Genomic DNA, 26721 nt, shown 5'->3' on the forward strand with positions numbered 1-26721 from the left:
AGCAGACTCATCGGTGAGCTTCCCAGCAGAGCCCGCATCGACAAGGCAAAAGACCAAACGATCTCTTCCGAGGAAGCGTATACCAGTCTGTCACCACCGATTCAACACTCTCAGCGGGTGCGAAACTACCTAAAAGATTCGACCTATGGCGTTTCTAAGTTGAATGGCTGTTGTGTTGTGTTGTGTTCTCGTTTTGATGTTGCTCAAGTTCTAACTTTAGGAGGAAGAGGTAATGTATGTAGCGAACATATCCGGGACAGTTAAAACGTATGCTCGAATAGTAACTCAGGGTCTGCAGTGGCGTAGGAATGGCATACAGGTAGAAGGCCAAACGGCAAGAGGAGCCTCGTGTACCCAGGATGTCTGCGCGCAAGTGTTTTGCACTCGTCCCGGAATCGTCTATTGAAGCTCCTCGTTTTCGCGATAACCTACTTTATATATAGTAACCATAGGCTGCTGATTGGGAGCATGGCCCACATGGCCCCAGTGGCCACCGTGGTTTTTACGTCAATGGTCTGGAGTGATTGAAAGTTTTTTTACGTGTGTGTTTTCGCGGTTGTTGTTTAGTGGTGATTTGCTAGCTATAGAGTCTCTGACCATTACACCAGTAAGCCCTTGGTGATCGACCGAAAATAGACTCGCTGTACAGCATCGTATCGATGAGTTTTAGACAAGATAAAGGGGTCCTGCACGATTCTAATCATTTGTCGCTTCTTGATGTGTAGACAATTCTCCTCCGGTTTTGTCAAAGTCGCTTTGCCACACGGAGTTTGCAGAGAATAACAAAGTCGGTATGATCAAAGTGTCATTTTGTGCAATCGTTTGTGCACGAGTCTACGGAGCACAGGGCGGCTTGGGACTAAAGCATTCTGAGTTATTGAATAAGGCGCGTTGTTCTACCAGTGCATCTTGTATTTTCAGGTGCCGTGGTGCTTCAAGTCAATGCTACAGACCACGATTCGAACGACACGTTGACTTACACGTTGGTCAACGGATTTGATTCTGAGTACTTCGCCATTAACAACACCAATGGCGTTGTTACTGCTATCAGTCAATTTGATCGAGAGGTATACGACACATTGTAAATCACTCACTTGTCATTCACTACAGCTGTGCACGTCATTGCTGCATGTGTAGAGTCTTAAGATTGACGTTCTGCGATTTACAGTTAAGGTATCAGACGGCGTCAATGAACCATCCGAAGTAATATGACTGTATATATGCAAGCGTGATGTAATATTTATGCCTTTTGTCGATGTGTCACGTACAGGACTCTTTTAGCGTCGTGATTACTGATAAGAATGATAATACTCCCACTTTTGTAAACACACCTTACTCGGTAACATTGCCCGAGGTAACGTACACGTTTGTGGTTTATTCTTTTCTATCTTGCTACCCTAGCTGTCTTTGATTTTTAGAACACCGACATTGGCAGTATTGTTCAACGCGTGACCGCAACAGATGCTGATAAAAATGAAAACCGTGACGTCTGGTACGAAATCACAAAAGGCAACAAAGTAAGATTTATTGTATGTATTTAGATGAGTTTGCTGCGTCTGTACAGTAACTTAGCACGCACTAGGCTCGAGTGTCCAGCCGGTCATCTCCCCCCCGCGGCGGAGAAAGACCGGTTGGAGACATTCGCCACTCAAACAAATCGCCGACTCTCTTTCCTCCAATCATAGTGCCGTTCAATGTTTGTGCATCCTCGATAGGGATGTACGTCGCTATTGGCTCTTTGCTAATGTAATTTCGCTCTGACGCAAGTACGTGTACTCTCGACACGTGCCATCCAAGTCTACGAACAACATGTCTACTCTTTCCAGCTCTTCTCGTTGTCTGTCTCTCGTTCTAAGATCGTTAGACACAAAGTTTACCACGAAACCCACCAAAGATCGACCGCAATGTACGCAAATCATAGCTCTGCACGTCGCCCTGCGTTGAGTGCAAATACCACGCTTTGTAGATGGTCTACTCGTTCAATGCATGCAACGTACGACACCGTGAGTGACTAGAAGTTGTTTTGCATGCGCTGCCTAGTCCTCCAAGTACGAAAAGGAAGACAAAGAGAAGACGACATGCAGGTGTAGCTCACACGCTAACGAAATGCGATACCAGACGGTAAAAACAATTGACTACTCAGTTACAAAGTCATTAGTAGAGAGCCAATAGCGACGGGCATTGCTATCAGCAGTTATCGTAAATACACGTGCATGCACAAACACTAACCAAACGTGTAAAATCCTGATTGGAGGATAGAGAAGCAGTGGTTTCCTTTGAGTGGCGAATGTCTCCAGCCGGTCTATCTCCGCCGCGGGGGGAGATGACCGGCTGGACACTCGAGCCTAAGCACGCACTGGTGAACGGTAACAATATTGTTTCTTTGTTATTATAGGGCGGCTACCTTAGTATTTCTCCTCGTGACGGTGCTATCACGCTCGTGAAGTCATTAGACTATGAGTCACAGCCAGATGGTTACGAGTTAACTGTTCAAGTTTCTGTAGGCTTCTTCTGTCTTGATTGATAGAAAAGTATAGTGCAATTGATATTAATTGTATTTGAAGGATTTGGGGAAGCCAGTTCGTTCTAATACAACCAGTGTTGTCATACACGTTACTAACATCAATGACAACAAACCAGTGTTTCAGGAAACTGAGTTTGCTGTAAATCAAGATGAAGGGACATCTGTAGACACTTTAATACTAAAGGTAAATCTACTAAGGGTGCGAAGACTAACATAATGATTTGCATCGTGTGTGATTTGTCTTCGTTTCAAATTTGATTATGATAATGCTGTGTTCTCTCCCGAGACGACAATGCTGGCGCATTTGCTGGCTGGGAGAGGGACTGGTTGAGGAAAGAATTGCACGACTTTCTGGTCACACATTCATGGGCCGCAGTAAGATTTTAAAGCAGAGTACTAATTTGTAGAAACTGTACGTGCCAAGCCTATAGCATCTCCGTGCAGCTACTTTTTCTTGTCCTTGTTGCTATAAATGCTGATCTGGTTGCATGGGTATACATTTGTGCTGTGTCACAGTTGGAATGCGCTCTTTATTGGTATTTTAGGATAAATCAATGGCACGTCTCCAACTCTCACAAATACTATGGGTCTTGCCTGCCGGAACTGTAGTCAGGCCATTGTATTGGTGTGTAAGATGAGTGCATCTAAATCGTTGCAGTTGATGGTGGTGTTTCAGTTCTAGTAAATGGTGGTATAGTTTACGCATGACAGGAAGTGTTCAGTTGGGCAGCAATCTCAATTAAATGTTTAAAAAATTGCAAAGGAAAAGCCACGTTTATTTAACTAGTCATTGACGTCATAATTTAATTAGCGTTGTGCTAGTTGGGAAACTGCTGGTGAGAAAACTGTAATGCACAGAGGTTATTAGTTGTCTTCTAGGTGCTGATGTTGTGTTTGCAGGTAACAGCCACTGATAATGATATTGGACTGTTTGGCGAACTGTTATACTCGATTATTGATGGAAGTGTCGATAACCGCTTTGACATTAACAACAAGACTGGTGAGATCAGGAACACAAAGGTGCTAGATCGTGAGCAGCGGAATTCATACCGTCTCATTGTACAAGCTAAAGATAGAGGACCAGAAGAGTGGTAAGCAAGATTTGCAATTCTGTTGTTGTGGGTCTTTGAACTACACGTAGTTAGACAGTAGCGTGTGTTATTTAATTTGTTTTGAAGGCTGGTATCTAGAGTGATTAATTGTTTGCATACTAAATTAATTACGCGGTATCTAAATTTTCCTGATTCTGTAGAGGCATTTAGTTCACTACTTTGTCATTTTACTGTTTACTCTATTGCAGGACACATTCGGCAGTTGTGAATATTGCCGTGAATGACATCAATGATAATCATCCACAGCTTGACAAGCCTATTACCTTCAAAATCGTTGAAAACAGTCCTGTTGGCACTCCAGTTGCAATATTTTCGGTGAGAACACTCAGTTTATAAGCAGCAAGCTGTTTGTGTGTGTGTGTGTGTGTGTGTGTGTGTGTGTGTGTGTGTGTGTGTGTGTGTGTGTGTGTTTGTGTGTGTGTGTGTGTGTGTGTTTGTGTGTGTGTGTGTGTGTGTGTGTGTGTGTTTGTGTGTGTGTGTGTGTGTGTGTGTGTGTGTGTGTGTGTGTGTGTATGTGTGTGTGTGTGTGTGTGTGTGTGTGTGTGTGTGTGTGTGTGTGTGTATGTGTGTGTGTGTGTGTGTGTGTGTGTGTGTGTGTGTGTGTGTGTGTGTGTGTGTGTGTGTGTGTGTGTGTGTGTGTGTGTGTGTGTGTGTGTGTGTGTGTGTGTGTGTGTGTGTGTGTGTGTGTGTGTGTGTGTGTGTGTGTGTGTGTGTGTGTGTGTAAACATATTGGATGCTTTAAGTCTAAGAACTCAATGACGTGTTACTTTCAGAAGTCGATTTGGGCATAAAATTCTTTCTATGTCTCAAAATTGTTGCTGCACTTTGACAATTGTTTTTGTAACAATTGAGAAAGTCTGTAACTCGACGATTGCTTAACTTAAATCTCTCGCGTGTCTATTTTTCGAATGACAGACACCTCGGATTTTTATCGAATTTGTCATGGCTGTCTGTCTTCTAGCCAAGCTGTAAGAAAAGATCTATAAGTTTTTACAGATCGAGTGATTGAGAAATACACGATTTGTTAACGCTAGCTAGAGCAAAAGGCACGCAAAATGGTTACACTTTCTGATATCGAGGCAAGTAAAACGTTCGTCAAGAGTTAATTAATCGCTAGTTGCCTGGAGTATCACATCTATTTACTGTAGCAAACTAATTTGCCTAAAGCGGGGTCTCTAATAACAGTAATCTGGCTATATATAGATCGGGGTATTCACTTACAATTATCGTATTTCTTTCATTAAAACGTATGCTCAAATGGTAACCCAGGGTCTGCAGTGGCGTAGGAATGGCATGCAGGTAGAAGGCCAAACGTTATTGCGCGGCAAGAGTAGCCTCGTGTACCCAGGATGTCTGCGCGCAAGTGTTTTGCACTCGTCCCGGAATCGTCTATTGAAGCTCCTCGTTTTCGCGATAACCTACTTTATATATAGTAACCATAGTCTGCTGATTGGGAGCATGGCCCACATGGCCCCAGTGGCCACCGTGGTTTTTACGTCTATGGTCTGGAGTGAATGACATGGTCACTTAGGGTATGGTCAGAGCTCCGAGGCTACCACGTGTTTTGGAAAACTCTCGGCGTTATGAAAGAAAGCGTTCGCTATAAAGCAGAAACAAGACGCTGTATTGGAAGCAGAAAGGACATCTGTTCGAGCAGTGTCTCTTAGGTACAAAGTGGACAGACAAAACATTCGACAAGATGAATTATAGTAACCCTACTGTCTATTCCCGGTAAGTGTGAACTTGGAAGTAAGTAATGAAGTGGAGGTCACACCAGGTGTGCTCAATAGAGCACTAAGAGCTGCTCCAGTTGGACCATGTTACACCAATTATCTTAAATGGTTTCAGTTGCTGATCCGTTGGTCTTACAAGGTAATTGGATAATAACCATTGCTCCACCCGTTTGTCTTTCATATGCAAAAGTATTATCCTTCCGTTTGTTTAGAGAAAAGGCTTAGATAATTTGATAAACAGAAATGCCAGACCTAGCGGTTTCCAGCGATACCGGGATCGTCGCGTAAGTCTAAAAACAGTGGAGATATTGATGATTTTCAAAGTTCACACTTATGGGGAACAGACAGTAGTCTGATACTACGAGTACTAACTCATGCTTGAATAGTAGCCAGGGTCTTAAGTGATTGAAAAATAGTAACTTAGGGTTCTTAATCGAAGAAATATGGTACTTTGATTTTAACGGATAAAGTACGTACTATGTAAGGGTACGCGAGGTTATACGGGGAGTTGGTGTTGAGTTAGCTTTGAGCGCGAACATGTCTAACAGTACTTCTACCGTTACAACTGGTGACCGGAGTGGGATCGAAGTCAACATGCCTCGCACCTTCACAGGAGAAGGGAACCTAGCGGTGTAGTTAAAGAAAGTAGACGTGTGGGCCGCCTTGAAAGGTTACAGCGGGGAAAAGAAAGCTCTGGCCATGGCATCGCACCTAGATGGACCAGCTTTCGAGTGCTATGCGCGCATGAGCGAAGAACACCAAAAAGACCCAGCAGTGGTTGCAGACGAGCTCAAGCAGGAGTTTGTCAAAGCAGAGAGAGATCAAGATACCGCTATACACGAGCTTACAGGACGATCTTGGCGTCCAGGTGAGTCTCCATCTTCATTTGCACATGATATTTGTCGCCTTGCTAAACTGGCATATCCCGGATTTGGCGCGAATGCGCTCGATACCATAGCGAGGGATTGTTTTTTGAAAGGACTACCACCGGAGCTACGCGTGGCTCTACGGCGAGACCCACAAACTACAACCAAGAAGGTTCAAGACCTAGCCGCAGAATTCGTACGATCACAACTAGCTGGGGTGGGAAGCACGACACCGCAGACTGCACGCTTTGCCCAGGCAACGGTTACAGACCCGGATGCATCTCACGCTAGCCCGTCTTTGTAGATCAGATTGCAGAGCGAGTCTATCAATTGATGACTGATCACGACGACTGCACCAGCGAGACGGAAACCAGCCACGTGCAGGTAGTACGACACAAGACAGCTCCGTCAAGAGGCAGGTACTCTGGCTATTCAAATAGCGGTCCACAAATGCGATCACGCATTTTTCACGAATGCTCTATCTGCGGTGAAGACAATCACACGAGAAAGTTCTGCCCTCATCGCGACCATTGCTACCGCTGTTTGAAACCGGGGCACTACGCACGTGACTGTAGAGCTAACCAACCGTCCAGGCCTCCCTTCGGAAAAGACCGTGTTATGGCCCTAGCAGTTGAAAAGCACGGGCTTCTTCGTGTTGATGTACAACTTGGTGGGCTGGATTATCACCCTTTTCTCGTTGACACGGGGGAAGAAATTAGTCTTATTCCCGCGTCGCTCGCCTTCAATATTAATTAAAGGCAAAATTAACCGGCAATTGTCCCGACAACCGGTCATGGTTGATGGGTCTAGCAGCCGCTGCGAAGGCACGGTTACTTGTAGGATACGTCTTGGACCACGAGATATTTCAGCGCAATTCTACATTGTGCCGGGTATCACGGAGGGCGTTCTAGGACTCGATACGTTATCTCATCTGGACTTACAAATTGACACGAGACCGCGACGGTTGCTCATTGATGGTCATGCCATACCCGAATGTGAATGGCGTCGCCCTCCTGAACGATCACGCTCGCAGATCCAACTGGTCAGATTCGGGAAAGTGTATGCTACTACTGATGAATACATTGCTCCTGGCCAAGAATACACTGTTTGGGGCAAGGTTTACTGCCCAGGTCTACGTCCAGACAAGACATACACGGGTGTAGTGGAAGTAACAGAGCGGTTGCCGGCCTCCCACGGCCTTGTGGGATGCTGTACGCTTGCCATTGGGTGACCATCACAACACGTCCCAGTCAAGGTTTTCAGCTTGTCAGAAGAAACAGTACGCACCCACAAGAACCAGAGCTTAGTAGAGTTCACAGAGACAACCACATCTACCAACGCAACTACAGGACCGCCAGACGTTGACAAGATCACGACCGTAAACCATCTCACAGATGAACAATCAAGACGACTACAACATTTGCGTTGTAAGTATCAGACCGTGTTTGCTTACGATGGAAATGAAGAACGAACGTCTACCATTGAGCACACAATTAAGCTGACAGATGAAACACCAGTGGCTTCTAGATACCGGCGCACCCCGAGCTGGTGGAGACATGAGATCTAAAGTGAAGTTCAAAGGTTACGGAATAACGGTGTTATCAGATTGTCAACGTCCTCATACACGGCTCCAGTTTGTCCCGTAAAGAAGAAGGACAGGACTATGCGCCTCTGCATTGACTATCGCCAATTAAACGCACGTACTAAGAGCGATGCGTTTCCCACGGGCAACGTATTGGACGTTATCGACAACATGGCTGGCGCGCGATACTTCAGCACAATTGATCTTGCACAAGGCTATCACCAGGTACCAGTCGCTGAGGCCGACAGAGAGAAAACCGCTGTCCGTAATTCATCTGGTCTCTGGGAATTTACTCGGATGCCGTTCGGGTTGAAAGGAGCGCCTGCGACCTTTTTGTAGGCTGATGGCCCGTGTTCTCGGACATATGTCGCCAACGCAGTTGGCTCTCTATATGGACGACATTTGCGTTATTTCTGCGACGTTCGACTCTCATCTGGAACGCTTCGAGGCCACGTTCAAAAATCTTTTGGCCCACGGTCTCCGCATCAAAGCACATAATGCAGTTTCACTATGGCGGAAGTCATCTTCTGTGGACACAAACTCAGCGCCGAGGGAATACAACCATCCAGCACTAAACTGGACGCCATCAGCAGGTTGCCCGTTCCATCCACACCTACCAAAGTCAAAACTTTTCTCGGGGCGACAGGATGGTACAGAAAGTTTATTAGGAACTACGCCACGACAGCTACCCCTCTCACAAAACTAACACAGGCGGGAGTAGCATTCACTTGGACGCACGAGTGCCAAACAGCGTTCGAAACATTAAAACTACAATTGATGAAGTCACCGTTGCTAAGTCACATTCGTCCGGTCGGCACTCTCGTTCTGACAACGGATGCCTCTACCGTTGGTCTGGGTGCAGAACTCGCTCAGGAGACACACGAAGGGACACATCCTGTCGCATTTTTAGCAGAGCTATGACTAAAACGGAACGGAATTACTCGACATACGACCGCAAATTGCTCGCTATAGTATCAGCTATTCGGCACTTTCGCCACCACCTGCTCGACAGGCGGTTTGTGCTACGGACTGATCACAGACCATTGCAATATTTTCCCGTCACCCGAGACCCTTGGGGTAGACGCGCCCGATGGCTTGCGGAACTACAGCTGTATGATTTCAGCATCCAGTACGTTGAAGGTACCCAGAATTGCGTCGCGGATGCTTTGAGCCGTTTGAGGTTTGCAAAGGAACCCACTGACACAATTGCCAACGTCACAAGTCACGACAAGTCATCACAATTTTTGGAAGACGACATTCGGACTGCCAAAGCAGCAGACTCTGATATCGCGGTAGTCATCGGACTTCTCCAGTCTCGTCGTCTTCCGTCAGCCGACGCATCCCCTAGTGTGAAAATTTTTCTGCGACATGATCTTCATCTTGAAGAAGACATCGTTTGGCGCAAGGCGCACGACTCGAGACAGTTGGTCGTACCACTCTTGCTTGTACCACTAGTCTTACAAGTGGCGCACGATGACCCTACGACAGGACACCAGGGAGCCAACAATACCCTCGGCAGGCTACTCGCACGTTTTTGGTGGCCTACAGTGCGCCAGGATGTTGCTGCATATATCCAGTTGTGCCATCGTTGCGAAGAACGCAACCATCCGACTGCTGCATCTAAAGCTCCGCTTTGCCAACGCCCTCGCCCTTCTCGTCCGTTCGATAATGCGAAGACAGATATTAAAGGGCCATTTCCACTGTCCCCAGACGAATACCGCTACATTCTAGTCTTCCAAGATGCTTTCAGCAAGTATTCGGAAATGACACCTGTTGCAACCGCGTCGGCCCACACCGTTAGCACCAAATTGAGAGAGTGGATCGGACGCTACGGCATCCCGCGTACCATCCATTCCGACCAAGGTGCTTGCTATACGAGCACGACGTTTAACGAATTGTGTGCTAAGTATGGGATCCGGCACACTGTCTCTTTAGCCTACCACCCGCAAGTTAATGGCCCAGTTGAGAGGTTGAACCGTTCTATAGGAACAACTCTGGCAAAATTCGTTCAACACTCTCAAACCGACTGGCCAGCTCGACTACCAGACGTGCAGTTGACATACATCTCTGCCAAGCTTGACACGATTAATGCGCCTCCGTTTCGCATTATTTTTAAACAGGGAGCCCGCACAATGACAGATTTCTTGGCGGACCATCTCCAATCCACACCGCAAGCAGATATACAGCAATCACAAGAACAAAACGGTTCCTCTTCACATCCCCAACCGACAGATACATTACAGTGCACACAAGAACTATATGACCGCGTCGCGGACCATCTTAATATCGCCACTTTTAATCAACAAACGCGGTACAACCAGAGCACACACCACACGCCATACGGCCCTGGCGACCACGTATGGCTCTACCAGCCACGTGTCCCTCGCGGCAAGGCACGTACACTAACGCCATATCGGACTGGACCTTACGTTATTGTGAAGCGTTGCTCAGAGGTCACTTATGTAATTCGTAAGCTAGGCGGCAGAAAAGAAAACATTGCTTACTACAACCGTATGAAGCCTTATACACATCGTCGTCCACCAGTGCCTCCAGGAAACACGTAGCCACGCAGTCCACCTACAAGCTCACCACCTACCAGCGTTGATAAGGCGCAAGAGGACCGGAGCGAATCGGAGTGGACGACTGCGGACGAAGCGACACCATCTACCGATGACGAACAACAACTGCGCGAACGACGCAGTTCGGATCGCCCACGACGCCAGCCCAGAATGTCAGTACGTCTCGACGATTATATCATAGACACTGATATGACTTAACATAGTTAATTATTATGGACAGATTTAGTTGAGTTATATAACGTTGCGTTGTACTTTTTAGTCTAGAGTACCAATGAGAGACGTCTTGACCCGCTCTCATTTAAGGGGGAGTAGTGTAAGGTTACACAAGGTTATACGGGGAGTTGGTGTTGAGTTAGCTTTGAGCGCGAACATGTCTAACAGTACTTCTATCGTTACAACGAGTAGTTTGCAAACACAATTAATGCAATTAGCTTTTTTCAGGCAACAGATCGTGATACAGGAAACAACGGCTCTCTCACGTTTAAGATTGTAGATGGAAATACGCGAAACTCATTCGAGATTGCAGATCCTTTCAGGTACTGTGCGTTTCAACACCGCGCGTGTTTATAGTTTATATTAATATTTGTATGTGTGACAGCGGTATTGTGACTGTTGGCAATAATAGTTTGGATTATGAAGCAATTCCGACGTTCAATTTGACAATTGAAGTGCGAGACGGTGGTCCAAACAGTGGAATGGTTTGTGAAATTTGTATTGTACACGGAAGATAGTTGAAATGTATGACTGTAGGCGAATCGTACCACTTTATTCGTTCATGTGATAAACCAGAATGACAACGCACCCAAGTTTGCATTTGAAGTCTATAACTTTTCTGTACCTGAGACTAAACCTAACGTCCTTGCCGGTATCGTCTCTGTAAGTTAATTGGTTATAATACATGTACTACTACTACAGCATGTGAAGTAGAGAAGACATGGTAATTAATCTTTCTTCTTCACAGGCCACTGACGCAGACGGAGATAAAGTGTCTTATACGTTGTCTGGAGCCCACAATGAAAGGTATGAAATAAGCGCATGAGAAGTGTGTAGAAAGGATTGTCTCGTCACTACAGGTACTCGGATTATACCGACGTACCTGCGAGGTTTTAGTTTACTTGATTTTGTGTAGATAATTATTATTGATATTATTTTTAGGTTTGACATTGATTCAGAAACGGGTTGGATTACTGCGAAAGTGATAGATCGCGAAGATACCTGCGGCGAAGTATACAATTTGATAGTAATTGCCGAAGAAAAGGCAACAACAGAACGACGACGGACCATGATTCCTTGTCAAATTTACATATTGGACGAGAACGACAACGGTCCGACATTTAGTCCTACATCGTATTCAGCGTCCATATACGAGAACTCTGTGTACACAGGTTTTGTCACTGTCACTGTATGCAACTCTATTAGAGTGTCTTTAGTCTGATATTGATTAACAGTGATACATTTCGACTGCAGGCTACAGATCCGGATTTGGGAGACAACGGAACGGTGACGTACGAGATCGTTGCTGGTGATACGGACTCTCTCTTCTCCATCGATGCCACCACAGGCAGAATCTCTACCAATGGAAAACAAGATAGAGAAGGTTTAAGGAAAGAGTACACGTTGACTGTGAGGGCCAGTGACGGCGGTAAACCGGCCAATACTACTCTTGCAAATATCAGCGTGTCTATCTTGGTCAGTTGATGACATTATTCGATTGTGTTGATAATATCATGTTAATGACTTAGGATATCAACGACAACCCGCCCGTATTTGATAAAGGGACGTATACGTCTACAATCAGTGAGAATGATAACGACGTCGTGCGCGTGCGCGCAACAGATAAAGACGTCGGTTTAAATGGAACAGTTACTTACAACATTACGTCTGTCGTTCCATCTTCTGGTAAGTTTTCGATTGACACGGGCACTGGATCTGTGACAACGAAAGAAACCATTGACTATGAAACCGACCCGCACAATTACACTCTCACGGTGAGTTACGTGCAGAAAGAAACATTGGAAATAACGATCTCATATACGTTTGTTGTGGATTAGATCATGGCCACTGACGGATTGGGACTGCATGAAACGTGCAAGGTGGTCATTTCTATAACAGATGACAACGACAACGCACCAAGTTTTAACCAATGTAAGTAAGCGCTGTATTAGTGGCGTACTTCGGGTGCATTGAGGGGGTTGACAAATAAAAAAATGGTCATCGATAAATATTTTTGTCAATGTTTAGCTCTGTACGCCGGTGAGGTCAAAGAAACTCTCAATAACACATTCATTACTACGGTATGGGCGACGGATAAGGACGACGGTGACAATGGAATAGTTGTATACTCAATTGTACAAGGAGACGACGGAAAAGAATTTCGTGTAAATAAAAATGGAGAAATTTATACGAGTGAGAAGTTAGATCGTGAAAACAAGTCGTCGTACTTTTTGACAGTGCAAGCTAATGACCAAGGCCATCCTTCTCAGTCTAGTACGACGTTTGTAAACATCACGGTGACGGATGTGAACGACAACAGTCCGAACTTTACTCTTTCCAAGTACAAGAAACTCGTTAGCGAAGGTTCATCGATCGGCACGACCGTGTTGATGTTAAGTGCGACGGACAAGGATTTAGGCGTCAATGCTAATGTCACATACTCGTTTGCTGATCCCCAATCCGTCAATGTGACGTCGTTTTCTATCGACGCTGTCAGCGGTTCTATAACAACTAGCAAGTTGTTGGATGCGGAAGCAGTCAAGGAGTACACATTTGATGTGAGAGCCACTGACAACGGCCATTCTTCGTTAAGTTTTGATGCCGCCGTCGTCGTTAGCGTGAAGAATGTCAATGACAACCCACCCAAGTTTGCATTGTCAATCTATAACTTTTCGGTATCTGAGAATAAGCCTCATGTCGTGGTCGGTACCGTCTCTGTAAGTCAATTATAAAAATGATAATAGAGTATGTGAAGTAGAAAAGTAAAGATAGTAACTCTCGCTAATTCACAGGCAACTGACGCAGACGAAGATGAAGTTTCTTATCGTTTGTCTGAAGTCCACGATAATAGGTATGAAATTAGCGAACGAGAAATAATAGAAAGGATTGTCTCGTCCTTACAGGTATCCGGATTACCGGCTGACGGTGTGTTCAGCGATATCCGAATACATGCAGTAGCTGCGAGGCAATGCAAACGTCGTCCAGTTGATTTAGAACCATGAATAACGTAGAATAAGCGGAATGCACGTAGTAAAGTTGTATACAATATTATAGGTTTATTGTTATTATTGTTTATGTTTAGATTTAGGATTGATCCTTCAACGGGTCAGATTATTACGAAAATGGCGATAGATCGCGAAGATACTTACGGCGGAGTGTGCACTTTGTTAGCAGTTGCCACAGAAAAGACAGCAACAGAAGGACGACGGACCACAGCACATATTTTTATCGCCATAATGGACGAGAACGACAACGTTCCAAAATTTAGTTCTACATCGTATGTAACGTTCATATACGAGGGTTCTATCCACTCAGATTTTGTTGCCGTTACTGTATGCAACGATTCAGATGTCTTTAGTTTGATATAATGTAACAACAGTGATATACATTTCGATTGCAGGCTACAGACCCGGATTTGGGAAACAATGGGACGGTAACGTACAAGATTGTTGCTGGTGATACCGACTCTCTCTTCTCCATCAATGCCACCACAGGCAGAATCTCTGCCATTAAAGAACCAGACAGAGAAGGCTTGGGGAAGAAGTACACATTGACGGTGATGGCCAGTGATGGCGGTAAACAGGCAAAAACTGATGTTGCAAATGTCAGCGTAGTTATTAAGGTCAGTTGATGACATTCGACTGCGTTGGCTTTATACTGATACTATATCATGTTAATGATCTAGGATATCAACGACAACCCGCCCGTATTTGATATAGAGAGGTATACGTCTACAATCAGTGAGAATGATAACGAGGTCGTGCGCGTGCACGCAACAGATAAAGACGTTGGTTTAAACGAAACAGTTACTTACAACATTACATCTGTCGTTCCGTCGTCTCATAAGTTTTCGATTGACACGGGCACTGGATCTGTGACAACGAAAGGAACCATTGACTATGAAACCGATCCACACAATTTCACTTTAACGGTGAGTTACGTGCAGAAAGAAACGTTGCAACTAATGAACACATGTACGTATGTTGTGGATTAGATCGTAGCCACTGACGAATCCGGACGGAATGGAACGTGCACTGTGGTTATTGCTATAACAGATTACAATGACAACGCACCAGTTTTTAGCCAATGTAAGTGATATTTTGCTTGACCTTATCAAAGTTTACTTATACGTAGGTTGCAGTTAATAGTATTTACGTAGCGTGCGGCAATCGGTAACACAGAGTCATTGAGTAATTGTTTTATCAATCTTTAGCTCTATACCACGGTAAGGTTAAAGAAAGATTGCCCATTGACTCACTCGTTACTACGGTATGGGCGACGGATAAGGACGACGGTGACAATGGAAGAGTTGGATACTCAATTGTAGATGGGAATAGGGGAGGAGCATTTATGGCGACTGAAGATGGAAAAATTAGAACACGCGTTGTGCTAGATCGTGAAACAAAGTCGTCGTACTTGTTGACAGTGCAAGCTAGTGACATGGGCACTCCGTCTCAATCTAATAGTACGGCTTTTGTAAACATCACGGTGACGGATGTGAACGACAACAGTCCGAACTTTACTCTTTCCAAGTACAAGGTACCCGTTAGCGAAGGTTCATTGATTGGCACGACCGTGTTGATGTTGAGTGCGATGGACAAGGATTTAGGAGCCAATGCTATTGTTACATACTCGTTTGCTGATCTCCAATCGGTTAATGTGACGTCGTTTGCTATCAATGCTGTTAGCGGTTCTATAACAACTAGCAAGTTGTTGGATGCGGAAGCAGTCAAGGAGTTCACGTTTGATGTGAGAGCCACTGACAACGGCCATCCTTCATCGAGTTCTGATGTCACCGTCGTCGTTAGCGTAAAGAATGTCAATGACAATTCACTCAAGTTTGCATCTACATTCTATAACTTTTCGGTACCTGAGAATAAGCCTAACGTCGTTGTCGGTACCGTCTCTGTAAGTTAATTGTACTACAGCGTGTGAAGTAGAGAAGATAGTAACATTTATCTTTCTTGTTGCCAGGCAACTGACGCAGACGGAGATGAAATGTCTTATAGTTTGTCTGGAGTCCACAGTGACAGGTATGATTTTAGGAGACGAGAAATAATAGAAAGGATAGTCTCGTCGCTACAGGTATCCGGATTATCGGCTGACGGTACATATGTAGTCTCGCGTAGGCAGGATGTAGGCGAGAAAGGTCTAGCTACGTGAGACTATAGGCTGACGGTGTGTTCAGTAATATTCGAATACCATGCAGTAGCGGTATAGATTATAAGTTTGAAAGCCAGTTAGACCAGATCACCCACGAGACTAAAATTTGGGCTATAGGCGTATCTCGGCATGGGTAAGAACATAGGCAGGGTGGCGTCGGCGTCCAGATTTAGTCGGGTCCCCATTTGAGGTGCAGCGTAGTACGACATAATGCTGTTCGTCGTTCAAGAAAGAGACTGAATGCCCCTAACAGACTCAATTTAAAGAAAGTTCTGTTACATTTTTTTCTCATAACTATGTGAGCAATGCTCAATTTAGATTTCATATAGTCATTGTTTGTTCACATGCCATTGTTAGGTCACAGTGCTATCAATTAATTAACTAATAACTAATGATCTACCTTGCCCGTGCGAAGAACGGGCCAGTGAGCTAACTGATTCTATTTTAGGTTTGACATTGATCCTCCCACGGGTCAGGTTACTGCGAGAGTAGCGATAGATCGCGAAGATACTTACGGCAGAGTGTACAATTTGGTAGCAGTTGCCGAAGAAAAGGCAACAATAGAACGACGACGGACCACAGCATATATTACTATCGACGTATTGGACGAGAACGACAACGGTCCGACATTTAGTCCTACATCGTATTCAGCGTCCATATACGAGAACTCTGTGTACACAGGTTTTGTCACTGTTACTGTATGCAACTCTATTAGAGTGTCTTTAGTCTGATATTGATTAACAGTGATACATTTCGACTGCAGGCTACAGATCCGGATTTGGGAGACAACGGAACGGTGACGTACGAGATCGTTGCTGGTGATACGGACTCTCTCTTCTCCATCGATGCCACCACAGGCAGAATCTCTACCATTGGAAAACAAGATAGAGAAGGTTTAAGGAAAGAGTACACGTTGACTGTGAGGGCCAGTGACGGCGGTAAACCGGCCAATACTACTCTTGCAAATATCAGCGTGTCTATCTTGGTCAGTTGATGACATTATTCGATTGTGTTGATATATATCATGTTAATGACTTAGGATATCAACGACAACAAGCCCGTATTTGATAAAGGGACGTATACGTCTACAATCAGTGAGAATGATAACGACGTCGTGCGCGTGCGCGCAACAGATAAAGACGTCGGTTTAAATGGAACAGTTACTTACAACATTACGTCTGTCGTTCCATCTTCTGGTAAGTTTTCGATTGACACGGGCACTGGATCTGTGACAACGAAAGAAACCATTGACTACGAAACCGACCCGCACAATTACACTCTCACGGTGAGTTACGTGCAGAAAGAAACGTTGCAACTAACGAACACATGTACGTATGTTGTGGATTAGATTGTAGCCAGTGACGGATTGGGACTGCATGAAACGTGCAAGGTAGTCATTTCTATAACAGATTTCAACGACAACGCACCAAGTTTTAACCAATGTAAGTAAGCGCTGTATCAGTGGCGTACTTCGGGTGTATTGGAGGGGGGGGGGGGGGGGGGTTTGACAAATTAAAAACAAATGGTCATCGATAAATATTTTTGTCAATGTTTAGCTCTGTACGCCGGTGAGGTCAAAGAAACTGTCAATAACACATTCATTACTACGGTATGGGCGACGGATAAGGACGACGGTGACAATGGAATAGTTGTATACTCAATTGTACAAGGAGACGACGGAAAAGAATTTCGCGTAAATAAAAATGGAGAAATTTATACGAGTGAGGAGTTAGATCGTGAAAAAAAGTCGTCGTACTTTTTGACAGTGCAAGCTAATGACCAAGGCCATCCTTCTCAGTCTAGTACGGCTTTTGTAAACATCACGGTGACGGATGTGAACGACGAAAGTCCGAACTTTACTCTTTCCAAGTACAAGGTACCCGTTAGCGAAGGTTCATTGATTGGCACGACCGTGTTGATGTTGAGTGCGATGGACAAGGATTTAGGAGCCAATGCTAATGTTACATACTCGTTTGCTGATCCCCAATCGGTTAATGTGACGTCGTTTTCTATCGATGCTGTCAACGGTTCTATAACAACTAGCAAGTTGTTGGATGCGGAAGCAGTCAAGGAGTACACATTTGATGTGAGAGCGACGGACAACGGCCATCCTTCGTTGAGTTCTGATGCCACCGTCGTCGTTAGCGTGAAGGATGTCAATGACAACGAGCCCGTCTTTAATCAAGTCAGCTATACAGCCAATTTGCACGACAACGAATCTCCGGGTACATCTGTTGTGACCGTCTTTGCCACCGATAACGATACCGGCGACAACGCAAACGTCGTTTACTCAATCACAGATAACAAGAATTTTGATATTAATCCTACTTCGGTAAGAATTGTTCAATCAAACAGTGACCTTATTTGTTTAGTATTTAGAGAATAATTTTAGGGTAAGATAACAACGAAAGTCAAGTTAGATGGTAAATCGACTTCATCATACGTTTTTCAAGTGAAGGCAACTGATTTTGGATCTCCTCCGCTCTCTGACAAGGCAACAGTAAGTGATGAGTTGTAATGCTAAGTTTATGAAATTATAGTTTTGATATTCTGTAGGTGATAATCAGCGTTACAAGCAGCAGCAGTGACCCTGAGGAGGACGACGACGACAAGAGAACACCTGAATCAAATCCAACCAATTGCACAAGCGCTGCATCATCTGCTACTATTGCTATCGTTCTGGTATTGCCTACAATTTTCTATTACTTGTGTTCGTGAAGGTCTTGCACTTTCAAACTTATAGTTTGTATATATACTAGTATGCCACACGTTTGAGTTACAAACTCATTGATGAGTTATAGTATTGCGTTATAGATCTGCATTTTCTGGGTGAGTTTTGGTCAGTAGCAGTTTGAACGTTCTAGTTTCGATTGAGTTTTGTTTGGCATGAGTATACACTCGAACCTCGCTAATCTGGACCTCCAAGATCCGGACACCTTCCTAGACCAGACGCCTTTCCCATCGCATATCAGGTCTTGGGACTCCGACGGTCGTTCCGAGACTTACGTGAGCTTGCCAGTGTCCGGTTCCCATATGACGAGGCTATGTATACACGGCTTTGCACTTTGGCAAGAAAATCCTCGTCTAGACACTCAATTCTCAAGCTCATCTTGACTATCACGTGCCAGTGGGTAGCAGAACGCGTATGTAACGTATGTAACTGTAGTACAAAGTTCACATGTAAATTACAGTGTAGTACTAGTGTGTACTGTACACGCATACTGTATGCAGAACTGGATTCAACCCATTAAAATAGTCTGGAAGTCCAAGGATATAACGCGCGTTAGGTACATCTATCTTTCAAACATTTCTAGAATCCAGACAGCGGCAGCGGCCTGTCCGAGGTTTGAGAGTATGTCCATGGGAGCGTACATTGTTGAATAAATGTGTGCAACAAGACGAAGACTTCTAGGGAAAGCTATGTTTCAGTCTTTTCCTTTGTGGTGGGCAAAGTCTGCCTGTTGAACTCTCAATAGTCTAGTTAATTAACCTTTTTTAGGCGTGCGTATTTGTGTATGATTTCTACTTCAACGTTGCTAAAGTGTCGACTCACACAGTCGAGTGTATCTAAATGCAGCACTATTGCGACGCTAATTAATTAATTAATTAATTAATTAAGTTAAAGCAAGATTTGGAGTTTGCTTTTCTACTGATGTGTGATCACGTGTCCATTCTAGTCTTCATCTTCATGACATTGCGGCGTACGTATCTGTTTTAATTTACTTAATCAACTAGGGTACATATACCCATTACAATAGTGATACGTGCATACACAAGACAGTTTGGCAGCTGTGTTTTGTATTTGCAAAAATTTTAGAGTTACAAATTCAGAAAACGTATACATTGGTTTAATTTATTAATTAATTGACTGTGTGTCTAGAAGATATTGTGCAGTGCTTGCTCTGCAGCTGTATGACGGTTAGATCCACTCCAGGGACGGCGGAACTGGTCCAGCACGTTCGACGAGTACCGGAACAATTGATATTTGAATTTGCAGAGGCCCAACGCGGATTTCTTCTGGTCAGAATATTAGTGATTACTAAGACATAATTTATTTATTTATTATGTGGTTTAATAATCATTCTTACGCGCGTGTGTAGTAATGTCTAGTGTTTTTATGAGGCAAGTATTTAGTATATAATCGTAAACTGTAAACAGGGTAAGAAATTGCTTTGAATCACGTGATTTAATCACGCTTTGTAGCGCGCGCTATGCCAGACAGCGTATACATCTGCATCTCTGCATTACAGTGTGTATGATTGCGTATACAAGAAGATGTTGTGAATGGTCATAGCAGAAACAAAAAATATCGTAGGAAAACTGGCTAATTTGGGCAATGACGTCACTAATAATTTAAAAACGACTCTTGACGCTAACTCTACGCATGCCTATACGCAACGACGTCTCAAGGTTGACTTTCTATTAACAAATTTTAATAAACGTTACAGTCTAGACGTAAACCGCTGTTTTCCTGTCTATAGTTGTTAATTCATTTAAAAACTGCAAACTTTTAGTTTTCACATGATGAAAATTTTATTGCGTAATGCGCTTACGCTGCAAACACGCATGCATGCTTGCATTGCCCTTTCAACACGAGGGAGACAAGTGGAGTGGCCGGCAGGCAGTTTGTGATCCCATCTTGCGACGTGGTGGTTTGAGCGAGAGGTAAGTAGGCGTAGCAGCTTTGCGTGAGTAGTGCATGCATGCACCGGGTGCACGTGCTTTTTCTCTGAGTCTTATAGCCACGTTTTGCTGGCATCCCGGCGTCGCCCAAGGAGTTTGGGGTCTTGGTCCTCTCAGTATGCGTAGATGTTGCATTCTACTAGTTGACAAGGTCTTGTCTAGGACTTAGAATTAGGTGGTTGAGCTCCACGTAGGAGGCTCAGCGACGTCACTGCATGGACGGTGGTCGCAATGGGCAGGGTTCTCGTTTAAGGATTTAGCACGCAGTGTTTTCTTTTTCTAACTTAAAATTAATATGTAACAGAATTAAGTGTTTGTTTGGCAGCCCTTGTCTCTCAATGTATACACCATGCAACTGATTTGAAAAGGACGACAGCAATGTTCGTTGTGAATCCTTTAGACTTTGCTTCTTGCGCTGCTTTTTCGAAAGTCTACAGTCTGGTTGTGTTTTTTTCGCTTACGAAGATGAACATGACTCTGTCAGCATAATAATTTGAAATCTTGGGGGTGTAGTCAAGTCGTAATGTTTGGTGCTTTCCCTCTTGTATTCGCCCCCGCGCATACATACATGCACTTTCGTTTTATGTTGCCGGCGCTGAAAACGCTATGTGCAGGGTTGTCGTTTAAGGCAACGGTGTATAGAAAGTGGCAAATGGCTCTCCAAAGTGGCACACGACCCACTGATAGGGTGTGGACACCACAGGTGATTGAGCTGTGACCATAGCTTCCTTGAAAGTGGTCTAGAATTGCTTTTGGGGGGTAAGAAGCTCTGGAAGTTTAGGTAATTGTAGAGTCCAGAGCCGTATAAAGAGATCTAGAAGAGTCCAAAGACGTCTAAACAAGGGGCATAATTAATATTAAAATTATTAATAATATTAGTTAGCGGCACCATTAGCCACAGTTTGGACACCATCGCAGGTTGCATCCTTAAGGTAAGGTATGGTTTGTTTAAATTAACCATGTTTTTTCCGTTTTAGCGTGTTGACTGATACAAGGAGCCATGTTTCGAATGCTGCACATTCTTTCTTTTCTAGCCTTACTGCACATGAGCAGAGGACAAGGTGAGCACAAGAGTTTATTTATTAATCAACTTCAAATTTGCATTTGATAGCGTGAATCATGATATTCGTCTGAATTCAGAAAATGAGAATCGTAATACAAACACAGTTCGAAGTGTTGTAGATGAAATTAAAACGTTCCAGTCTTCTCGTTTGAGTTCCAGTTCCTCTTGTCCTAGATTCTAGTTTTATGAACCATTGATTGGAGTACAGTAGTATTGATCTTTAAGTTGACTGTAGACATGTCACTTTCAGTGTGTCACTAGAGGGATGCTGCTCTAGTGACAAGATTTAGCAGCCAGTGACTAGATCTTGCAACACTAACTACAGGACACCGCAGGCTGTGTTGTGTTTTGTTGTGTTGTATTGTGTTGTGTTGTATTGTGTTGTGTTGTATTGTGTTCTGTTGTGTTGTATTGTGTTGTGTTGTGTTGTGTTGTGTTGTGTTGTGTTCTGTTGTGTTGTATTTTGTTGTGTTGTATTGCATTGTTTTGTGTTGTGTTGTGTTGTATTGTATTCTGTTGTGTTGTATTGTGTTGTGTTGTATTGTGTTATGTTGTATTGCATTGTTTTGTGTTGTGTTGTGTTGTATTGTATTCTGTTGTGTTGTATTGTGTTGTGTTGTATTGTGTTGTGTTGTATTGCATTGTGTTGTGTCGTGTTGTATTGTGTTGTGTTGTATTGTGTTGTGTTGTATTGTGTTCTGTTATGTTGTATTGTGTTGTGTTGTGTTGTATTGTGTTGTGTTGTATTGTGTTGTGTTGTATTGCATTGTATTGTGTTGTGTTGTGTTGTATTGTGTTGTGTTGTGTTGTGTTGTGTTGTATTGCGTTGTATTGTGTTGTGTCAATTGTGTTGTATTGTATTGTGTTGTGTTGTGTTGTGTTGTGTTGTGTTGTGTTGTGTCAATTGTGTTGTATTGTATTGGGTTGTGTTGTGTTGTGTTGTATTGTGTCAATTGTGTTGTGTTGTGTTGTATTGTATTGTGTTGTGTCGTGTTGTATTGTGCTGTGCTGTATTGTGCTGTATTGTGCTGCATTGTGTTGTATTGTGTTGTGTTGGATTGTATTGTGTTTTGTCGTGTTGTGTTATGCTGTGTGTGTTGTAATTAGAGTAGACAGTGTATAAGTTTTCTGCACATGCAGAACGTAATGGACGTATTTTGGACATATAAATAACACTAGTATTAGAGTTTATATTACACGCTCCTCGTGTGAGAACCCACTGTCAAATTACTGTCGTCACCAGTCTGCAATAACAGGATTTAGTGCACGATAGCATTTTTCGTCCATACATCTCACAAGACTTGGACGACAAACTAAAACTGGAAGACCAAAAATCAAAACGAAAAAGCGAAACTAAAACCGAAAGAATGGAAATCGGATGTCATATTAAAGCTAATAATTTGTTAATTTTTGACGCAGGCAATTCTCCTCCTGTTTTTGTAAAAACTAATTGTTGTCAAGAAATATCGGAAAACAACAATCTTGGTATGGCTCTCTACGTCATTTTGTGCATGTGCTCGTGTACGCATGTGTTGGAGTAAAGCGCTTGTATTGACGTATCTCGGATAAAGAGCATGTACTGTAGGTGCAGTGGTACTTCAAGTCAACGCTACAGACCGAGATTTAAATGATACATTGACTTACACGTTGGTCACCGGATCTGACTACTTTGCAATTAACAGCAGCAGTGGCATTGTCACGACCATTAATCGAATTGATCGAGAGGTACTGAAATATGTATTTACTACAACTGCAACATTCACTACAACTTCTTTTATTGTGTGTGTGTGTGCGTGTGTGTGTGTGTGTGCGTGTGTGTGTGTGTGTGTGTGTGTGTGTGTGTGTGTGTGTGTGTGTGTGTGTGTGTGTGTGTGTGTGTGTGTATGTGTGTGTGTGTGTGTGTGTGTGTGTGTGTGTGTGTGTGTGTGTGTGTGTGTGTGTGTGTGTGTGTGTGTGTGTGTGTGTGTGTGTGTGTGTGTGTGTGTGTGTGTGTGTGTGTGTGTGTGTGTGTGTGTGTGTGTGTGTGTGTGTGTGTGTGTGTGTGTGTGTGTGTGTGTGTGTGTGTGTATCTGTGTGTGTGTGTGTGTGTGTGTGTGTGTGTGTGTGTGTATCTGTGTGTGTGTGTGTGTGTGTGTGTGTGTGTGTGTGTGTGTGTGTGTGTGTGTGTGTGTGTGTGTGTGTGTAGAGACTTCCGAACGACATTCTAGCATTTAAAGTCGAGGTATCTGATGGCGTTTATCAACCAAACACAGTAAGATGTCACTCTCTAAAGGCATTAACGTTATCCATTAATTATTGCTGGTGCTGCACGTGCAGGGCTCTGTATGTCTCCTAGTTAATGATGAGAATGATAATTATCCTATTTTTGTGAATACATCTTACTCTGTAGCAATACATGAGGTAACCCACATTGCAATTTACTCGTCTTTGTTAGTATGTATTGCTATCTTGTTCTAAAATTTAGAACACAACCGTTGGCTGGACTGTTTTCCACACTCGTGCTACAGATGCCGATGAAGGAACCAACAGTCATGTCCAATACAAAATCATGAAAGGCAACGAGGTAAGATTAATTGTTCATTCAGTACGTTAATTGTTTCTTAACTGGGCTGGCTTGCACTATTCTAGGACGATTATTTTAGTATTTCTCTCTATAACGGTGATATCACACTTGAAAAGTCACTAGACTATGAGTCTCATCCAATGAGTTACGTGTTGACTGTTGAGGCTTATGTAAGTGTCTTCTTCTGTATTGTTGGGAATTTTTAGTGCAATTGATGTAATTATATTTGAAGGATTTGGGAAATCCGTCTCTTTCTGCCACAGCAAACGTTGTGATAAACATTGCTAATATTAATGAACACAACCCAGTCTTTGACAAAGCCGTGTTTGCTGGAAATCAAGATGAAGAGACACCTGCACACACTTTCATCCTAACGGTATTAAATTTACTGAGTTGCCAAGACTGACATTTCAATCATTGTTATAATTTCTATTTCTGTGTTTTGTCTTCACTAATTGTAAAGTGTCGGTTGCATGAGTCAGGCGTTAGACAGTGGAATGAATGTTTTTGTTTTAAGAGTTTATATTTATGTTTTCAGGCAAGAGCCAGTGATTTGGACAGTGGGGTTTTTGGCAAGCTGTCATACTCGATTGTTGGCGGAAATGACGACGGGCGCTTTTACATAAACAGCACAACGGGGAATATCAGTAATGCAATGGTCCTAGACCGGGAACAACAGAATTTGTACAACCTTGTTGTAGAAGCTACAGATGGAGGACCAAATAATAGGTAAGCATAGACACTACTAAGTCATTGGTATAAATTTAGTTGGACAATAGCGTGCGTTATAAGTGAATATGCTAATTACACTAATTTTTTGCTGATTGTCTTATTTAGCAATTTATGTACTGTTTATTGCAGAACTGCTCAGGCAAATGTAACTATTGTCATCAATGATATCAATGATAATCCTCCAGAATTCGATGACAAGAATAAGTACGTCAATGTTCCTGAAAACAATCGAGTTGGCATTTCGGTGGCAACATTTTCGGTGAGAAAACTATTATAAAACAATTCAATTAATATATGTATATTTATAATAGACTAGTGTGTGTGGTGAGCTGTGGTAAAATGTTGTGATACAAAGTTGTAATTAAAAACAAAAAAATTAAGCAGACACCGACTGCATATTATAACTCTACTCATATATACAATGTCTTACTTGTTTAGGCTACCGATAATGATATTGCAATTAACAGTCTTCTCATGTATAAAATTGTGACCGGAAATACGGGCAACGCGTTTGACATTCCGGACCCTTTCACGTAATTTGTGTGTCAATACCTCGCATATTTATATATTTATAGCAGATGCTTGTGTGGCAGTGGTATTGTGACTGCTCGCAGCTCTCTCGACTATGAAGCTATTCGGATGTACACTTTGAAAATTGAAGTTCGAGATGGTGGCCCAAACGGTGGAATGGTTTGTGAAATAAATGGAAGTCTGCTGGTGTGGACATCTAATGTGTGCATTTATAGGCGGATTATGCCACGTTGATTGTCTACGTGGGAAACTTGGATGACAACATACCTCAGTTTGACTCTCCGTCTTATAATTTTATGGTACCTGAGAATGAAATTAATGCCATAGTTGGTCGTGTCTCGGTGAGTTGTTTGTAATAAAACGTGAACTAAAGAAAGTATATATATATATTAAATTTTTGTGTGATTATTTACAGGCAACTGACGCGGACGGTCAAGTGTCTTACAGACTGGTTGGACTACACAGTAACAGGTTCGAAATGTGTCTTTATAGTCTCAATCTAGTGTCGTCGCTACAAGTAGATTTTGGCACGCTGACTTTGAAGCGTATGTAGGAGACAGTGTAGACTACTGTACAGTAGTCGCACTGAGTCAAAGCTCGAATGTCAACGAAACACGTGGCATGCAAATACCATGATACAATACTAGTAATTGAAGCTGTGCTTACACCCTCGCTTCTACAGCCTTCTGAAACAAAACCACGATAGAATTCTACTTTGCTTCTAAGCCCGCTAGTATGTTGCAAAACCTATTGCTACTGTGTCTAAATTATTTAGTTAAAAGAGGTGTACATACGGGATGTACGTGTCGCTAATACTAAATAATGGTAACCTAGGTACGCACTGTTAGGTTTTCGTGTAAATTTAGTGCGCTAGGAAAGCGATTGATTTCTCGCTAGCAGTTAGGCTTTATTTCCAACATCGATACAAATTAGACTCTTTTGGTAAGAACGTTACGAACGTCGGCGGTTCGTCCATTGTATTGTTTGTGGCTGCTAAGGTACGCCCAAACGCAAATGCTGCTCAGTGATTGGATCGCATCAAGAGCGTGGCGCATTCCTAAAATAACAGACAGTGTAGTCTGCAAACCGAAAGTAAGCCAAATCTTTTGAGTAACTATGTCTTGTTTTCATAGGGCTCATATCAAAACTTTACGAAATATTACATAGCATATGCGAATAGGAACCTATAGATTTGGTTAAAGGGGCACAAATTTGCCTAAAAGGGCGTGATACTGAATGTATTATTAAAATCAATCTATGCATGCAACACAGCAAAGCAAATACAGAAAACCAACATTTAACACTATAGTTACTAAGTATATGTTACATCAATGTTTCTACGTGACAGTTTTTAGAATTTTTGTTAGATTGAGTTAG

General features: G+C 43.2%; 2 protein-coding genes across 2 annotated transcripts in view; both read left to right on the plus strand.

Annotated features, from left to right (window-relative positions):
- Positions 1 to 26721, plus strand: part of LOC134197728 (protocadherin Fat 4-like) — a 32968-nt gene that overhangs the window by 4982 nt on the left and 1265 nt on the right. Inside the window, exons 2-52 of the mRNA XM_062667075.1 lie at positions 726 to 791; positions 922 to 1067; positions 1138 to 1203; positions 1271 to 1354; positions 1419 to 1517; positions 2396 to 2500; positions 2565 to 2708; positions 3425 to 3615; positions 3825 to 3964; positions 6040 to 6237; positions 7105 to 7403; positions 8197 to 8467; positions 8529 to 10270; positions 10838 to 10932; positions 10995 to 11094; positions 11147 to 11272; positions 11358 to 11416; positions 11552 to 11798; positions 11864 to 12085; positions 12139 to 12384; positions 12448 to 12541; positions 12638 to 13326; positions 13402 to 13460; positions 13692 to 13941; positions 14010 to 14231; positions 14295 to 14540; positions 14604 to 14697; positions 14823 to 15517; positions 15584 to 15642; positions 16221 to 16470; positions 16536 to 16757; positions 16812 to 17057; positions 17121 to 17214; positions 17329 to 18104; positions 18165 to 18272; positions 18329 to 18488; positions 18587 to 18601; positions 21451 to 21516; positions 22938 to 23003; positions 23104 to 23243; positions 23704 to 23769; positions 23835 to 23918; positions 23983 to 24081; positions 24147 to 24251; positions 24314 to 24457; positions 24620 to 24810; positions 24943 to 25072; positions 25252 to 25346; positions 25407 to 25503; positions 25560 to 25685; positions 25760 to 25815. Coding sequence (XP_062523059.1) covers positions 726 to 791; positions 922 to 1067; positions 1138 to 1203; positions 1271 to 1354; positions 1419 to 1517; positions 2396 to 2500; positions 2565 to 2708; positions 3425 to 3615; positions 3825 to 3964; positions 6040 to 6237; positions 7105 to 7403; positions 8197 to 8467; positions 8529 to 10270; positions 10838 to 10932; positions 10995 to 11094; positions 11147 to 11272; positions 11358 to 11416; positions 11552 to 11798; positions 11864 to 12085; positions 12139 to 12384; positions 12448 to 12541; positions 12638 to 13326; positions 13402 to 13460; positions 13692 to 13941; positions 14010 to 14231; positions 14295 to 14540; positions 14604 to 14697; positions 14823 to 15517; positions 15584 to 15642; positions 16221 to 16470; positions 16536 to 16757; positions 16812 to 17057; positions 17121 to 17214; positions 17329 to 18104; positions 18165 to 18272; positions 18329 to 18488; positions 18587 to 18601; positions 21451 to 21516; positions 22938 to 23003; positions 23104 to 23243; positions 23704 to 23769; positions 23835 to 23918; positions 23983 to 24081; positions 24147 to 24251; positions 24314 to 24457; positions 24620 to 24810; positions 24943 to 25072; positions 25252 to 25346; positions 25407 to 25503; positions 25560 to 25685; positions 25760 to 25815 — 10390 coding nt within the window. The remainder of the gene's footprint in view (positions 1 to 725; positions 792 to 921; positions 1068 to 1137; positions 1204 to 1270; positions 1355 to 1418; positions 1518 to 2395; positions 2501 to 2564; positions 2709 to 3424; positions 3616 to 3824; positions 3965 to 6039; positions 6238 to 7104; positions 7404 to 8196; positions 8468 to 8528; positions 10271 to 10837; positions 10933 to 10994; positions 11095 to 11146; positions 11273 to 11357; positions 11417 to 11551; positions 11799 to 11863; positions 12086 to 12138; positions 12385 to 12447; positions 12542 to 12637; positions 13327 to 13401; positions 13461 to 13691; positions 13942 to 14009; positions 14232 to 14294; positions 14541 to 14603; positions 14698 to 14822; positions 15518 to 15583; positions 15643 to 16220; positions 16471 to 16535; positions 16758 to 16811; positions 17058 to 17120; positions 17215 to 17328; positions 18105 to 18164; positions 18273 to 18328; positions 18489 to 18586; positions 18602 to 21450; positions 21517 to 22937; positions 23004 to 23103; positions 23244 to 23703; positions 23770 to 23834; positions 23919 to 23982; positions 24082 to 24146; positions 24252 to 24313; positions 24458 to 24619; positions 24811 to 24942; positions 25073 to 25251; positions 25347 to 25406; positions 25504 to 25559; positions 25686 to 25759; positions 25816 to 26721) is intronic.
- LOC134196968 (cadherin-23-like) lies at positions 3138 to 4014 on the plus strand. The gene is made up of 2 exons (XM_062666196.1): positions 3138 to 3615; positions 3825 to 4014. The coding sequence occupies exons 1-2, from the start codon at positions 3410 to 3412 to the stop codon at positions 3970 to 3972; spliced, it is 354 nt and encodes a 117-aa protein (XP_062522180.1). The 5' UTR covers positions 3138 to 3409; the 3' UTR covers positions 3973 to 4014.

Source organism: Corticium candelabrum, chromosome 22 (assembly GCF_963422355.1).
Source record: "Corticium candelabrum chromosome 22, ooCorCand1.1, whole genome shotgun sequence".
NCBI classification, from domain to species: Eukaryota; Metazoa; Porifera; class Homoscleromorpha; order Homosclerophorida; family Plakinidae; genus Corticium; species Corticium candelabrum.

Coding starts and splice junctions, on each gene's coding strand:
- LOC134196968 (XM_062666196.1), top strand. CDS start 3,410: ATGTTGTGTTTGCAGGTAACAGCCACTGATAATGATATTGGACTGTTT. Junction 3,616..3,824: donor GATAGAGGACCAGAAGAGTG/GTAAGCAAGATT, acceptor ACTCTATTGCAG/GACACATTCGGCAGTTGTGA.